Source organism: Miscanthus floridulus, chromosome 9, assembly GCF_019320115.1.
Source record: "Miscanthus floridulus cultivar M001 chromosome 9, ASM1932011v1, whole genome shotgun sequence".
Lineage (NCBI taxonomy): Eukaryota > Viridiplantae > Streptophyta > Magnoliopsida > Poales > Poaceae > Miscanthus > Miscanthus floridulus.
In genome coordinates this window covers 32,144,794-32,162,404 of record NC_089588.1, presented here as the reverse complement: position 1 = coordinate 32,162,404, position 17,611 = coordinate 32,144,794, and the positions used below count along the sequence as shown (strand labels likewise).

At 44.4% G+C, this 17,611-nt stretch overlaps 2 protein-coding genes across 8 annotated transcripts; one reads left to right on the top strand and one right to left on the bottom strand.

Moving 5' to 3' along the window:
• Positions 1–3,706: 3,706 nt before the first annotated feature.
• Positions 3,707–6,408, bottom strand: LOC136479598 (wall-associated receptor kinase 3-like). The gene is made up of 2 exons (XM_066477410.1): positions 6,148–6,408; positions 3,707–4,357 (listed from the first exon to the last, which is right to left on the bottom strand). The coding sequence occupies exons 1-2, from the start codon at positions 6,406–6,408 to the stop codon at positions 3,707–3,709; spliced, it is 912 nt and encodes a 303-aa protein (XP_066333507.1).
• Positions 6,409–10,808: 4,400 nt separating this feature from the next.
• On the top strand, positions 10,809–16,780 carry LOC136483632 (putative F-box protein At5g62660). 7 transcript variants are annotated; one of them, XR_010765553.1, is made up of 3 exons: positions 10,809–13,197; positions 13,291–13,398; positions 13,497–16,557. XR_010765553.1 is itself a non-coding variant. In XM_066480746.1 (2 exons), the coding sequence occupies exon 1, from the start codon at positions 11,001–11,003 to the stop codon at positions 12,195–12,197; it is 1,197 nt and encodes a 398-aa protein (XP_066336843.1). In that variant the 5' UTR covers positions 10,809–11,000; the 3' UTR covers positions 12,198–12,214; positions 13,291–16,556. The 7 variants fall into 7 exon arrangements, 1 of the variants encoding a protein (XP_066336843.1); XR_010765554.1 differs by having other exon boundaries at positions 10,809–12,214; positions 13,017–13,398; positions 13,497–16,556; XR_010765555.1 differs by having other exon boundaries at positions 10,809–12,214; positions 13,497–16,555.
• The last annotated feature ends 831 nt before the right edge of the window (positions 16,781–17,611 follow it).

Sequence of the window (17,611 nt, the reverse complement as noted above, 5' to 3'; positions counted from 1 at the left end):
CAGGATTTGATCAGAACGATGAGGTTTAGTACGACGTCGTTGCAGAATCTTCAAGGGGTACTGGAATGGAGATGGAGCAGGGGGAATGTCAGCACTGACCTGCATAGAAGAGCTGACGGCGAGTTAGAGTTGAGAGACATGAAAAACTGGGTGCACTGAAGACTCTGCTGGAAGTTGGAGTTTATAAGCCACAACGCCAATCTTCTGAACAATCTTGAATGGACCAAAATAACGATAAGACAGCTTCTGATTCACTCGATGGGCCAAACTGGACTGAACATAAGGTTGTAGTTTGACAAACACCGATTGACCCACTTGAAATGCACGTTCAGTCCTGTGTTTATCAGCTTGATGTTTCTGACACTGCTGAACCCGAAGAAGTTGCTGATGCAGCAACTGTTGCATAAGATGACGTTCTTTGAGCCAGACTTGCAGATCAGCAACAGCACAGTCTTGGAGATGATCAATACCAAAGTGACGGGGTTCATGACCATACAGTACTTCAAAAGGTGTGCATTGCAAAGAAGGATGAAAACTGGTATTATACCAATACTCTGCTAGAGGTAGCCAATCTCGCCATTTGCTAGGACAAGCATTGACAGTACACCTGAGGTAAGCTTCTAGACATTGATTCACTCTTTCGGTTTGGCCGTCCGTTTGAGGATGATAAGCTGTGCTCATTTGAAGTTCAGTGTTGGACAAACGAAAGAGTTCTTGCCAGAGATGGCTTGTGAAAATTTTATCTCTATCAGAGATCAAAGCAGAGGGCATACCATGCATCTTGAAAATATTATCCATGAAATGCTTGGCAATTTGCAAGGCAGTGAAAGGGTGAGTTAAAGGTATGAAATGGGCATACTTGGAGAATTTATCCACCACTACTAGAATGCAGTTGCCTCATGCCCCATCCGTTCCTCGTGCCTCGCGTCACGCGCTGCTTGCGCCTAGCATTGCCCGTGCCTCGCGCCTCGCGCTGCACTCCGCCGCACCTCGCGCCTCCCAGCCGGACTCACGCTACGCATAGTCGAGGCCCGTGGACCGTGGGCGACCTTCGCACCATGGCATCGAGCTTCACGTCAACGAGCATCTGTTAGGTGGCAACAAGTAGCTGAACACACGTTACAACAGTATGTTTCATGCGTTTCAGATGTAAGTTGCATATGTTTCATTTGGATGTTGCAAAAGTAGATCTTGTGTTGCATATGTTGTAATGTCTATACACGTATGTTATAAGTGTATATTTCAAATGTTTCTACTGTTTTCAAACGTATGTTTGCAAGTGGTTTATCTGAATGTTGCATATGTTGCACTGGCTATACACGTACACTGGACTTGTATGTTTTTCAAATGTTTCAGTTGTTTCAAACGTACATGTTGCAAGTGTTTTATCTAGATGTTGCATATGTTGCAGTGGTCATACACGTATGCTACAAAGTGTATGTTTTCAAATGTTTTAGTTGTATCAAACGTATATTGCAAGTGTTTTATCTAGATATTTTATATGTTACAGTGGCCATACACATATGTTGTAAGAGTATATTTTAAATGTTTCATATGTTTTCAGATGAATGTTGTAGCAAATACTACATGTTGCAAGTGTTCCACGAGCAGGCGCGGGAAGTGGGCGCAGGCGAAGCAGGTGGTCCCCTCGGGCACAGCAGTCCCCGTGTGTGCGGGAAGCGAAGTGAACGCGGCGGACCCCACATGCATGTGCAGCAGCAGTCGCATGCGTACCGCAGTAGCAGGCACTTGTGTGCCGCAGCAGCAGGAAGGCCGGCCCGACAGGCACGGCAGCAACAGCATAAGGCAGGACGTAGCAGCATCGTGCGGGCGAGCAGAGGCAGGAGGTGCATGCATACATGAGCGTTTCGAGTCGTGTTGAGTCACATGGGTGTCGTGCTGTGTCGGTCGATGTTGTGTCTGACAATTTTGGACCCCGTGCGCGTTATTGTTATGTGTGTGTCGGTGCACGAGGCGTGTTTGATGTTATCATTTGGGGCGGGCAGCAGGTGCGGACATCCAGACGTCCAGACACTATCCACTCCCTATCTCCTTTATCGAAAAAAACACGGCATCTATTGGTCACTACTTGACTCACTCTCCAGTGTGCCTTGACTCCACGGTGCATGGGTACCGACTGTTATGTGACAGCGCAAATATTTTTATTATTTTTAGAGGTTTATTCATATGCCAAATTTCTTGCATAGAGTTTGAATTGCATTATTGACTAGATGTCTTATATATAAAGCCTTTTTCTCTGCCAAGTTTATATTAGCAACCCTTGCAACAAGGATGTGTCACTTACTTTTTTTTTTGCAACCAGTTCTTGTTGCTTATTTCCATTCAACAACAATAAACAAAGCAAGGTACTGGAATTTAAAAGCATGGATTCATAATCATATACCTCCAAAATCTATTTTGATTTCCAGTTAAAAGCTTAAACCTCGAAATACTTATGAATTAGTCCATTAATCACATAAGACAAGACTAAAAGTGCGAGTCAACAACTTTTTAACCACTTAGTATGAGGTTTCGAACATATTTGATTTGAAATAAGTCTTGACAAACTCTCTCCGTATTGTGTAGCTTAATTATCCACTTGCTCCATATGTTACAAAATAATGGATGTTATATGATTGTGTAGAGATACCAATGTTATAGCTAAAAGATCAAAATATCTCTTATGAGAAGGTGAGAGATAGAAACACTAATGTATTGGGAAAAGAGAAGGGTGTATTAGAAAGCGAGAATGTTAAGTATTTTGGGACAAAACCTGAATGCTATAAAAAAACATCAAGTATTTTAAGACGGAGGGAGTACTCAACATGCCTCCAATTCTGATAGGCTTCCAAGATGTAGTACCATTACCTATATAGCTAAGCAGGCCGTATTTGTTTGATCCGTTCGTTGGCCTGGCCCAATAGCATGGCCAATTAGCCCAATAAAAAATGATTTCCCATCCAGCCGCACGGACGTTTTGTCTCCCTGACTCTGCGATAGTGCGATCCCAATTCCCAAACTTCTTAGTCTCGATGTCTCCTACCGCGCTGTGCCCAGATGTTGGAGAAGATTGATTATGAGCGTATCATTGAAGATTCCATTTCAAAGAACACTAAAAGAATGATGCTATTCAAGTAAAGATAATACAACATAGGTACCATTCTTGACATATCTTATTGCAATATAATATATTATGTCGTACATCTTATTTTAGCCCTATTTTTTTTCAAGTTAGTAGGCCTCATTTTTTTAGTTTCATACAAGACCTCGGATTTCCTCGGGACAGCCCTGGCACACATCAACGATAATGGGGAAAGAAGGGGCCAGGGGCGGGGCAACGGGTAGGCGGGACCGGTAGAAGACATCAAAAGGCAATATAGAATAAATTATATATAAATAAAATAGTGAACAATATATAGAGAGGTGCATACATATGGGAAAGGCGTGACCGGTAGAAGACATCAAAAGGCAATATAGAAATGATTTTCAGTAACGAGAATTTTTTTGAATAGAGGTGGCTCAATCTACAGCTGATTCGACAAGTCTGATGGTTATCTTTATTAACTGGTGACATGGCTGAATCATGTGAACAAAACAAAAGCAATGGTACAAATAGAGGATCCAGTAGAATCATCATGCATAAAAATACTAGTAGGAGAAGTTAACTAATCCCCTGTGCTACTGATGCACACGACACAGAGCTATGCTATCTAGGATACCTCGCCGACATCATCATCTCTTGCTCCAAACTGTATCTTCTACTAGATTCCTCAGGTCTCTGCCTTTCACTAGTCCCTGATGGATAGTATCCCCCAATGCTACCATTCACAAATTCTTCAGTTACCATATCATCTTTCTTGTACTTTTTGTTGGAACCTTGTTGAAGTCCTTCTAGTGTAAGTTCAACCTGTCGCATCGTTGGTCTTTCTTCACCTCTTATGTTTATACAGGATGCTGCAATCATAACAACTTGTTGTACTTCTGTGCCTCCTTCCTCTAGAACCTGTGGATCCATTATCTGGTCAAGGTTTCTAGAGGCAAGTAGATTGAGGAAATGTGGAACAAGGCCACCATATTCATTGGACAAATGTGAACAAGTTGGTTTCTTCCTGGTGAGTAGCTCCACAAAAATTACACCAAAGCTATAAACATCACTTTTCTCGGTAAGACGACCGGTTTGAAAGCACTCGGGATCCAAGTATCCGAATGTTCCCTGTATCCTTGTTGTCAACCCTGTGTTGTCTATCGGAATGTACCTTGAAGCTCCAAAGTCGGATATCTTTGATGTCATTGTATCATCAAGAAGTATGTTGCTAGACTTGATGTCTCTATGGATTATTGGGATTGAAACTGATGACTGAAGATAGGCAAGAGAAGTAGCTATTTCAGTTGCGATCCTCAGCCTATTGCTCATAGTTCAGTTGTGATCCTAACGACTACTAATCTATATATTTTGACATCTATCCATATTTTTTTTCTTTGCAAGGCATCTCCATGTATGTTTGAATATATAGTCAAAACCTTAGCTTAAACCATATTTTTCTGATGCCATCAATATAGATTTTAATTTTAAAATTTTAGTCTTATTATAGTTACTATACATTTTTTACCCTAAAGAGTAGCCAAAACTTTTGTACTTATTTTATACTTTATTAACTCTTCTTTTTTATTTTATTGACAATAAAGATTTTATGCCATAGATTGCACCCTTGAGTACTACAATTGCACACCAGTCATTTATAGATGCACCATATCACTTAAGATCAGCGATCAAGCTTGAAGTGAGATGTAAGATAGGATAGCAGCGATAACCTCAGGAGGATAGTATTATTTATTGGAAATAAATCTCAAATACAAGTTATTACAACCACCATTAGTCTGTATTAACCTCCACAGTTTCTCAAGATGTTTGAATTTTTCTTATTACATAATTATAGACCCAATAATGTTTCTTTATTCTAACAAAGAGTTCTTACAATTATACTATTAATATAGACATGTAAAATATTTTAGTTAAATGTATGCACAAATACAAAATATTTTTATACAATTGTATGTCACAATTATTAATATAATTTTAAATGATTTGTTACTATCATTAGTAAATTAGTCAATATTTTTCATGACATATAAAACATAACATGTATATTTATTGCTCATGCATGCATATGTATTTGATCTGCATTTTGGCAAAACATGTAAATATATTAATATTAATAGAAGTGGGTAATATGATAACATTGTGGTTATTTAAACATTTTTTTGTAATAAAAAATGTTGGTAATTCATATGTAGATTTGAGAGGATATTTTAATTTTTTAATAATCAAAGAAGTTGTAAGTACGACACAAATTTAAGAGCTTAAGTAAATTATCTATCAACTATAGGTGGGTAAGTATAGGAAAATTTAGGGTTACCTTAAATTATATTCATAATTGGTGGGTAATTTACATACATATTCATAGATCACCTTATGTTTTTTTTTGCATTTATTAATGTGAGCAATTATTTAGGAAAAAACAGATCAAATGGTTACTATTATCAATAATGATTAGAGTATGTTTACAAATTGTCCATATGATTGTGGTTTTGATGAGAATTTATAAGATATATTTTTTTCTAGCATTTCTTGTGCTCACAATTTAATAAGTGATTGGCTAAAATAAATAGTGCTCGACTTTCCTATAAACACCAAAGCATACTTCTAAGTCAAACATTCTTAACTTTGACCAGCATAAGTTAAAAAAAATCCGTGTAGTTTAACATGTGAACTACATACTATAAATGTATTTCTCATATATTCAATTTATAAATATAAATCTTATGTTGGTAGCCAGTGTAATTTTTTTTTAAAGACCACTAAGGGAATGAAGTTCTTCAAGTAAATAACACGATATGAATATGTTTGCTAAGCTTTAGCCCGTACGGGAGTGGGAGTATGAGTTGACCATTTGCCTGCTGCTTACTGTATTTCAGTTGCGTGCAATTGAATGAATCAAATTGAATGAATTACGTAGCTTGAGTTTGAGTAGTAAACCAACCTTGACAGCCACCGGCGATGTAAGGATTGCCTCCATAGCCGACCTCGCAGTTGCATATGTAGCCAATGATAAAGGCGGTGCAAACGCTGTGTTTGCTCTTGCATACGTCTTGGGAGCAGGTCTCATTGTAGTGGTAGATGTCGAGTCGTGGCAGGTTCCGCGTGATCTTCCACTTGAGGAGAAGGGGAGCCTCCTGGAGCTCGTGGGCGCCCACCAGCTCGCTCTGGTCGACCCACCCCTCCTCCGCGACGAACACGTTCACCGGCGCAAGCTGCTGCTCCGCCGTGTGGTTCCGGCCGTGGATCCACTCGGCCTGTACTTCTCTGGGCCGTGTACCGGCGGTGAGGGTTGCCTGACAGCAGTCCATGTTGGTTTTGCAATACCTGCCTTTGGCATAATCCGGCCCATACACCTCCGGCCCCAAGTTGCTGCAGAAGGTTGTGCAGCCGCCGACTATACTTTGGGTTTTGTCCCCAAACTCAACGATGAGCGTCGCCTTTTGGCGAGCCAGTTGACGCCATTGGACATCCGTCAACCCTGGAAGCTTCACCTACCCTAGGCGATGCTCTAGCAACTAAAATAAAGGGAGGAAGAAGACGAGGCGAGCATGGCCATGGTGGCGCGCATGGCGGCGGCGCGGTCGGCTCACGGCGGTGGATGCGCGTTCCTCCCCCGGAGGGGCTGGCATTGGCCAAAGGCCAGCAGCTACAGCATCCACAAGGTCTAGCGACTACGGAACGGTAGAGAGAGTGAGCGGTGTAGGCGTGAGGTGGCCTGGCCACGGCGAGCTCGGACTCGGCGGCGCTCTGTGGTCGTGGCGACGGTGCGGCGATGGCCCTAGGGGCTTTACCTATGCTCAAAGAGCGTTGCTAGCGGGTCGATGGGGTAGCGCGCGATGCGGCGGAGTTGTGGGCAAGACGAATCAAACAGCGGTGCTACGGTGGTGGTGCTTGGCCGGCGAAGACACGACGGCGGCGGCGCTACTGCTTTGCTCCGCTCTGGAGCGGCGCGTGGGCGAGAGAGAGAGAGAGAGAGAGAGAGAGAGAGAGAGAGCGAGAGAGTGAGTGAGCGCGTGAGGGTGTGGGTGACCGAGTGCTCTCCCTTTTGACGCGGCAGGGCGGGCCGGCGCCGGCGTATGGCCGCCAATCGGCACGCGCGGCCTGCGCCTGGTTGGCCACCACAGCGTGTGGCGAGGTTGGTTCAGGCCTAAAAACAGCGTCTGAAACCCAATTTTGGAACCACTAGAACTCCTAAACCATGATGAATTTGGGCAAAAAAACTTCACCACATGGTAGAGTTACAGGAGTACTCCAAGTTTTCTTAAATAAGTTTGGCCAAATTCTAAATGGTTTTCAAACTAAAAATCCCCAAAGTGTGCTACATGAAAACTGTAAGTCAGCCTAGGGACTTAGAAAAATTTTCAAGTTTCAAAACAACATCAAGTTGATTTTTGGAAGCCCTATTTGACCAACTTAGGCACTGATTTAGCTCTTGACCCTTAAACAAAGTTTGTTCTACATGACCTAAACTACAACTTTTATTTAGGTCCCACTGTCATGAAAGCTCTTTAAGTAATTAGTCAAGTTAGGTCAAACAATCAACTTAATAAAGGCATTTCTAGTAATACTAACACTTAGAAGCATTTTTGGACCAACTCATGAATATAAGCTTGGTTCCATTTTCCATCCTAAGGGTGTCTAAGTTGTTTTAGTGACCAAACAACAATCACTTGCATTAGCCAAGCATGATCACAAGCATATACATGTATAATTAAGCATCACATGTGATAACATACAGTGAATATGAAAGGAAATTTTCATATGCAAATGCTCTTGAATGAATGGGTGATGCTTATGCTCATGCAATGCAAGTGCAAAATGCAAGCTTAACACTAGGGTGTTACAGTCCCGTATTTGGAAATCATTTTCGTTGAAAGTGATTGGAACCAATGACCAGGCTTGCTCGTAATCTCTTCTGGCTCTTTTTGCTTTCGTGCTCCTGGTTGGACCCGCCTGTCATGGCAAAAATGTGGCCATGTGATGGGAGTATGCTATTTACGGTTTGGTTTTCGTGCATGTTTTCTTGCTTTCCTTGCTGCTGTTGACTTGACTGCTATTGCTCTCGATGTACCGGCGAGGATACCACTACTGACTGGAGCGGATATTGGGGCAACTACTGATAGGGCTGATACGCTTTATGATGTCAGGCAAGAGGTCGCGGAGCTTGGCCTTGCAAAAATGTTGGCTGTTGTACTAAGCCGCATCCTAGCGGATAGTGAGACTGGCGGCCATAGTATTGGCTGTGCATGCTATCGACGCGCGGGGCGTTGTGATAGATGTGCTTTGGTGCTTCGCTGCTTCTGGAGGTTTCGTCCTTCTCCTTGAGCTCTTTCGCCATCTTGTTATACTTGCAATCTCTGGTTGTATGACCGGCGTTTTCACCGCATACGGCGTAATATGGTGATCTTTGGCCTCTGCTTCTTCCCCTGTTATCGCGTCCTCCTCTTGTGCCGCGTCCACCCCAGCCACCGCGTGAGTTTTGATCGAATGGGCGGTTTGAGTTGAACTATGGCTGGCTTGGCTGAGGCTGCTCTGGCACTAACTGGCCTGATTCCTCTTGCAAGTTATTGATTGCGCGGTAGGGCCTCACGTTTCGCTGGCCTCTGCAATCTCTGAATTTCTCGGACCAACCTTTCCCTTTCACATTCGGCCTGTTTGAATACTCGTTGGGTCTGCTCGGCCCTATTTCTTGCCGCGGCTTGCTGTACCAACTGGTCCCTTTCGCGTTGTAACCTGATGATATCTTGCTGAAACTGATCGAGTTTTCTCAGGTCTCTAGCTTGCTCGATGATTTCACTATCTTCGTCTTCTTCCCGTACTTCATTTCTGTCTTGATCAAGCTGGACTTCCTAAACTACACCATCAGGCGTCTCCTCTCAACCGATGGGAGGCACTGTGTTGTCTCCCGTTGTCTGGCGTGCTGGTGGTTCCGCCGTTGCTGCTGCTGCGCCATCTTGCGTGGCTGTCTCTGCAGTCGCAACGGTCACTGCCTTGGATTGTTCCACTCTATCCGCCGATGGTTTCGGCGCCTTATTTTATGGTGGCATGATAAGCTCGAGCGACAACCACGGTGGGCGCCAATGTTGCTTTAGGCCGTAACCTTAGAACCCCGTGTTGTCACTCAAACTACTGCCAAAACCGAAATGAACAGGTGGCGAAAAGGTCCCTGCAAGTGACCTGACTTGTATATCATTAGTTGGGAACAGGGTTCCTCTTTCCTTTTACAACCCACGCGGGGGCGCTATTTATACATTTCAGTAGCATTTTACATGGACTCAGTTATCCCCACAACTACCCTGATTCGAGGGAATATTCCATTTCACTGAGGGCATTCCCGTCTTTTCCTTCTCCGCCTCCCTAAGGCTTCAACCACCCTCGTTGCAAGTTAGTGGTCCTGTCGGCCAACTGTAGCCGCCCGGCCCACGTGCAGCCCCTCCTCAGCGACGAAAGGGCGAAGAGTTCCTACAACATTAGAGAAAGCCGCCTTGCAAAAGCGTTCAACCCCCCTGTTTACTTCACTCGATGGCCTGGTTTCGCCCGATTGGACGAAAGCCTCGTCCCAGCGAGCCCGCTCCTGTGTCGTGCGAAAGCACTCTGACGACCGAGCGCTCCCTTTCGCCCTCAGCGTGACACGAAAAGCGCCGATCACTGGTGGCTTTTTCCTTTCACCAGCAGGGGGTGCGAAATCCTAGGGTCGTAGCCCAACAATATGCTATAACAATGTACTGTAATATGTGGGACTTAGCGACGATTTAATTATGTTCGGTGCAAAACTTATCTAATACACTCATAATGATTTATTTTTGTTTTTATCTATGAACAAGTGATGTTTAATAGCTTATTAGGAATAGTTTTAAGTCAGATTCTATGATTTTTTTTGAAAACATTGATTTTTTTGAATTTGATTTGATATTTCTGATATATCCTGTTTATCCATGATCTCTGATAAATCTTTATTTCCAAAATGAAGACCCTGCGTGCGCCACATAACTCCACTAGCACCACCACAACGCAAATGGGACCTCAAATCCAACAAGTTTGGGGGTTAGGGATTCGCCAAGGGTAGAGGTGAGAGTAGTGCCAACAGGCTTGTGCATAAGTTTGGAAGAGAAAAAAGAGGGCCAGTGGGTTAAATGCCTAGATCTTGTCGTTAAGTTGGACCATACCGAGTTCTGTGGCTCAGCATAAACTGGCTCGACATCGAGGTTCGGGGGAGCAAGCGCCATGTCGAATCCTATGTAGCAAAAGCGATCGACGTCTATGCTAACGTGACAGGGTACGGTGTTGTCTGACATGACGCAGGGCCATGTGCCTTGGCGCTATGTCTTATGACACCGAACTTTGAGTCCATTATGAGATAAGGCTTCTCAAGGTAAAAAAGAATCCAAGCAGACAAAATGCAAAAAATTCACAAATAGCCAGAGGGAGATTTATGTCGACTGCCTAAGACTTATTTGATACAACTCAACTTCACTAGTGAATTATTTTTTTTCTAGCTTTGGCTCGAAAAACAGTTCTATCGGTAGAGCTAAATCTATTTTAGTAAACTGTTTAGTAAAACAGCTATGTCGAAAAGAATGGAATACCCATAACACTCTTCTGTGTTTTTTTTTCTTTTTTTTTGTTTTCTCCATTTTTTTTCCTTCCCTTTATTTTTCTTCTCTTCTCTCTCAAACCTTCATCTCTTCTCCTCACCGCGTGCTTGCTGTTCTTCGTTCTCCTCACCAGCACGAAAACACGCGCGACCCCGCGGAGCTCGAGACACGCCTGCCTCCTTGCGCGGCCGTCTCTCCCGGCGCCGGTCGGGTCTGCCCGGCTGTTCCGCGTCGCCGTCCGCGAGCACGAGCTCCATCCGGCGGGTTCGCGCGCCTGCTCCCCAAGATCCAATCGCGACTACATCATGTCAAAATTGGCCGGCGGCGCCCCCCCGCTCCCCGAGGATCTCGTTTTCTGTGAGATCCTGACGCGTCTGCAGGCGAAGCCCCTCCTCCGGTGCCGCGCCGTCTGCCGCTCCTGGCGCCGCCGCCTCACCTCCGACGCCAAATTCCTCCTCGCCCACCACCGCCGCCAGCCCTCGCTCCCGCTCGTCACCTCCGGTGACAGGTCCACCGAGGAGAGAAGGATCGACGCCCTGGACCACCGCACCGGCGAGCGGCGCCCCGTCGAGCAGACGACGGGCGGGACCGGCGGCGCCGAGGACAACCTCCAGGTGCTCGCTTCCTGCGACGGCCTCCTCATCCTCCTCGCCAACGGCGGCCTCCAGATCTGCAACCCGGCGACCCGCCAGCGCGCGCCCCTCACGCTGCTCCACGGCGCCTCCTGCATCTCCGCGCTCTACCCTCACGGCCCGTCTGGATCGTACCGAGTGCTATGCTGCTTCAAGAGAGCCGAGGACGGCCACGCTGTGTACCACGTGCACACTGTCGGGTCCGGCGAGCTGAGGCGCGTCGGAGAGCCTCCCGCGCCGTGGGCGTCAGGAGATATGGCAAGGGCGATGCCGGCGATAGCATCGTTTTACCCGCCCGTCCTAGCAGACGGCAGGATCTACTGGGAACCGGTAAGGCTGCCCGGTGGCAACGGCAAGGGCAACAACATGCTCGTGTTCGACACCATGGCCGAGTCCTTCCAGCATTTGCTGTCGCCCGTCGACGGTGGTGCATCTCTTGAGCTGTTTGAGATGAGCAATGGTGCTCTTGGATTGTACGACAACCATGGCGGCACGGCTGATCTTTGGGTGCTGCAGGATCACAAGAGCTGGACTTGGTCGTTGAACAACCGGATCAAATTTCCGGCAGATGTTCTTTCTGTGATGCCAGTACTGGACCCAGAGGGAGATGTGCTCGTCCTTTCTCTCAGAGGGGAATCAAGCTTTGAGTGCCAACATCTGCAGCACATCTCTGGTGGCAATGGCAGTTTGTTGGCACGGTATGAATGGAATTATTCTCTGAATCTTTGGAGGCACAGGTTCAAAGAAAGTCTTGTCTGCCATGACTTCTTCTCGATGGGAGGAAATGCTGGTCGTGTTGATGAAAAACCACTGTTTGATGGTTTGTCAACCGTGGCGCTGGTTCGTGATGATAATTCTGAGCCGCATTGACAAAAAAAAAGAAGAAGGTATGAATCCGTGCTAGCAAAGCTGTTGCATCTCAGCAGGATGGAGTCACTCCTGATGATTCTGAACTGTCTAGTAATAACAGCACTGGAGATTAGTAATAACCTGAAACTATTCCTCTAGTCTGGTATTTATTTCCCTTTTCACATGAGCCATGAACACTCTTTATTTTGGTTATGTCATGCCTTTTTAACCTTGTGTCTTTTATTTATAATAACTTGCAAGTATCTCTGGTAATATTGATGCTGCATAGAGATTTCAATAAGCTGATATGTCTGCCTCTCTGTGTAAGCACACAATTTCGATTTTGTATTTCTTTGCTGTGCAAAGTCTGGGTAGGGCGCAAAGTATCCAATAAGAAACAAAAGTACAATGAGTAACCTGCAACCATTGCCTCTAGTTTCAGGTGCCTTTTTCCCGTCTTCACTTGAGTTATGAACACATGATGAACGTGCAGAATAAAGTGGTTATGTTGTGCCTTTTTTAGCCTTGTAACCTTTGTTTTTAACTGTAAGTAACTCTGGTAATCAATTGATGCTGCAAAGGGATTTAGATAAGCAACTCCCAGTGTAAACTTCTCTACTTGGATTTCTTCATTAGGCCTTTTCCCTATTTGTACTAGTTGTGTTTAGCGCATATTTTCCATTTGTGCTACTCCTGGCATACACCTTTTGCTGTTCTTGTCTTTCTTTCTTTTAGTATAAGCTTTTTTTTAATGTAAAACCATATATTATACTTTAAAAGCTTTGAGCTACCTAATTGTGTTGTGAGTGAAATTAGTGCTTGACTAGAAATCATGCGCAGCATTGCCGCGCGGATGATCCTGTGTCGGGCAGCACCAGCCTGCAATACTTCAGCCAGCCGCTGCAGGCGAACAGGACCGGATTCCATACACATTGTGTATAGCCTGGTTGAGGAAATCATTCTCAAGAAAGGATAATGGCTATATCAACTAGAATAGAGAAAAGGAAGTTCAGAATATGTGGTAGGCCTAGATAGTATAGCGATTCAGAAGAACTCGTGATAACCAAAGAAGACATGTCAACATCTCATTGATCTGATTTTGTGTATATTGCAGTATATACGACGAACACCACGGGGCCCCACATGGAGATACACAAAGGTGCTAGAACTCCTATATATAATGACTGCAGCATGCAATGGCTATATAACCCTTCTGTTCCAAGTATGTCTTCTATTTCCATGTTCCTGCTTGTTGAATAGTCGCTGCAAGTGTGTAACTGGGAAAAACAATCAGAATATGTTTTTTTTTTGCTACCACAGAAGCTAAAAGGCAAGTTTTATAGGACGGCGATTAGACCTGCTATGTTGTATGGTGCAGAATGTTGGCCTACGAAAAGACGACATATTCAACAGCTAAGTGTCGCGAAAATGCGTATGTTGCGTTGGATTTGCGGTCATACAAGAAGGGATCGAGTTCGGAACGATGATATACGTGAGAGATTAGGAGTAGCGCCAATTGAAGAAAAGCTTGTCCAACACCAGTTGAGATGGTTTGGACATGTGCAACGGAGACCTCCAGATGCACCGGTGCGTAGTGGAATCCTAAGTCAGGATAGTAACGTGAAGAGAGGCAGAGGAAGACCGAAGTTGACTTGGGTAGAGGCAATAAAAGGAGACTTGAAAGGATGGAATATACCCAAAGACTTAGCCTTAGATAGGAGTGCTTGGAAGACAGCTATTCACGTGCCTGAACCTTGATTGCTTCTGTTGGGTTTCAACTCTAGTCTACCTCAACTTGTTTGGGACTTAAAGGCTTTGTTGCTGTTGCTGTTGTTGTTGCTGCTGTATGCCTATGCTGAGTTTCAATTATGGGCAGTATACTTTAGGTTTACTCAATCAGAACTATGGAGATTGGAGAATAGGATAAGCGTGATACATTTGTCTCATGTGGAAGGGAACTTTGCTAATATCATGTGGAACCGAAAGTGATGATGGAGCTTAAGCTATAACCTGGTCTAGCCAGAGATGCTTTTTTTATTACTTATTTACCTTTTTATTTTTCACTTGTTGGTTTAGAAAATTAGAAGGTTTCAAATAAAGATGAGTTGAGTTCCAAATGTGCCCAGTAGCAACTCCATCTATGGGATACAATTCAATATAGCAATGCATCAATAATTTTTGTAAGATCATAGTTTTATAAGAGAACAATATTTTCTGAAACTAAGCATATCTCACAGATATTGTCATAAAAACTGAGGCCATGCATAAGTATGCATCACTAAGTTTCTTTCAGTGGCACAGCACAAAAATGTCTTGTATAACCTTTAATTAATGATGAAGAGCTAGAGTACTCGAAGGGTGATGCATTAAACTTGACTGCCTAAGAATGGGGAGACTGTCTAGGAGGTAATGAATGCTTGTGACATGGTTGTGTCGCAGGCAACATAAGCATCCATTCCATAGCATACTGAAGTACTGATATAGGTCCTTGACTGAAGCCATACAATCTACTACATGGGATACATACAGTACTACAAGACATTGCTAATGCACGATCATGATTGAAGCACCCACTGATTGAAGGCATACAACTACTACGTGTAGTGGCTCCTACACCATACGACTATCTCCTGAACATCTGTGCTTTGTGCATCTAAAAGAACTTCACAGCAGCTGGGCTTGCAAACAAAGAATATTAAACAAATAGGAATTCCATCTTAAATTCACAAATTTTAGACAAGCAGTCATCAAGCATGTATTTTATCAGTGAAAAAAAAATCTATGATAGCTGAAGGAAACATGTGTTGGCATCTTGCCATATCTAATCCTATTGATTTCTGTAATATTTTGGAAAGAGGCTATGTGCATGCAAAAGAATTTCACAAACAGCTGGGCTTGGTAACAAAAAATATGAAGCAAATATGAATTTTCATCTCATTCTAATTCTAAAACAATGTCTTAGGGATGAAAAGTCAACAATAACTTAAGACTGCTCATCCTCAAAGCTTATGTTTCTGCTTTGCGAGATCAATTTGTTTTAGACATCTTCAAATTAACAATTCATGAGACACGCACAAGCATCACAGTGAATATCAAAGAGGACCGGCTAGAAGCAGTACTGCAAAAGAAGGTCTCAACCACAGCCCGGATAAGCATCGATTCATGGCTGTTTACCTCATTGCCTCATGGGCATTCCGTCGAACACCACCTTTGCGCTATTGATGTCACATCCAGTCCAGCGTTGGCGAGTGCTACCGGGGCAGTGAACGCCAATTTAGGTGGACGGGATGCCGTTGCTGCCGTCCCCTTCGGCTTGGGGGCCGCTGGGCATGGCCAGCCGCCCAGCCTGCACGCCCCTTTCCGTGGCTTCACCTGGACTGCCGTTATCTGCAGCTCGCGGCGCGTGGTGGTGCTGCCAAGCGGGCGCTAAGGAGGAGCGGGGGCGCTTGATACCCGCAGCGGCGTCACGTGCTGCGAAGAAAAGCTCGGCTCGCCCCCGCACCGCTCCAACGGTGGACCGCGCTCACGTCGTCGAGGGCGCACCCACGACGCGGTGCCCGTGCAGGTAGTCCACGGCCATAGCTGCGCGCCGCGCCAGTGCGGAGGCCGCGGCTTCCGCCGGCGCGGAGGACAGAACGTACGCCAGCACCGCTGTGGGTGCGTCGGCGGCCGGAGCGACGTGCGCGGGGGGTCGCCGGGGCCACTAGGGCCCCCACCCGCGCTGGGAGGAGGAGGGAGGTGCTGGAGTCGAGGGCGAGGGGAGCGGCCAAAGAATCGGCCCGCGACGAAGGTTCGTGATGGCTCGGGTCAACGATAAAGCGGGCGAGGGACCCGACCGATCCGCAATCGGACGGACGAGATCGCTTGCTCGCCCGATCCAACGGTTAACGGGTTTGCGGGCGACGTCGCACGATGGTTTGCCCGCTTTTGGAGGCAGGATTCCTATATAGAGATTGCGAATTTCAGCTCATTAAAAAATCACCTGCCAGACTAATAGAACCATAATTAGGTGTAACACCATCTGACTGTAAGTCTGGTACCGTGGGTGCATTTCACTCAACTGTCTCAATGTCAATGGTAGAAGTGAGATTTAGTAGCGTGTTTGCTTCCTGGGATTGGGAATCAATATTTCTGTTTCACCTTATTTGTTGCCTCTGTATAAACCATGCTATGTTTTGTTTGTTTTCTTGAATATTGCCTTCATCAAAACGAAAATATACTTTATACGGAGTGTAGCCCATCCTATATACTCCAAATACCACTCTAGAAATGTGCCTCTAAGAAGCTGTGTTCCAGTCTTTTCAGTTATACAAAAAAAAAAAAATGGCTTCTTTAGTTATTGATGATAATTTTGGTATACTAATGTTGGTGGTGAGGATGAAAAACCGTTGTTCCAGCTGTTGCTAACTGTGTTGGTGCTTGTTGATGATAATTCTGGGCTACACTGAGGAATTCATGGTGTGGCCAAGACGGTTGCATTGTAGCAGGAATAAGTCACTCGTGAAGATTTTGAATTATCATTATTGTTTAGTATTTCTTTCTATATGTATGTATGGGTTGTTTGCAAAGTGCTAGCCATTATGCAACAAAAATCCATACGTGTAACCAAGATTGACACGAGTCACCAACACATGATCGATCTGCATGCAGAATAAAGTGGTTTATTATGCCTTTTTAGCCTATATATGCCTTTGTAACTGGTAGGTGTCTCTGGTAATCAAGTGATGCTGAATGGAGATTTAGATGAGCAACTTCTTTATCAAATGCTGATACTTCCAGAGTAAACACTATTTGCTTGCCGTTCTTTTTACTTCTGTGAAATCTTCAGTATTTTAAAGCACATTATCGATTTGTGTGTATTTCATGGTGGTACTCTTGGCATGTCCTTTCTTTGCTGTCCTTAGCTCTTTCTTTCCGTAATACTTTTTGGTTTTGTTATTTTGATGTGCCTAAGTTTCGAAAAACCAAATGGTGGTGTCAGGAAACTTACTAATTGATTGTGAATTTTACCCCATCCATATATAAACTGCTTGACTAAAAGGATCGTGAGGTTAATCAGTATTTTCGTAGTGGTCTTAAAAAGTCCTTAATGGTTTTATGACCAACGTTATCATTCTGTTGACGCTGTGGGTTGGAATAGTTCCCCTGCAATCAAAGAAACAAACACTCTTGTGTCCCCCAACTCACTGACACCTTTTTGTCGAGTTTTTTTTTTAAAAGAAATTTTATTCAAATGCTCTTGTGTCCCCCAACTCACTTGACACCTTTTTGTCGAGTTTTTTTTTAAAGAAATTTTATTCTGCAAAAGTTTTGCACCAAACCATCCAATTATCATAGGGTTTATTGCAAAAAGGACAAGTTAACTTTATCATACGCCTTCTCGAAATCAACCTTAAAAATGGCCCTATTTATTTTCTTTCAATATAGTTAAACTG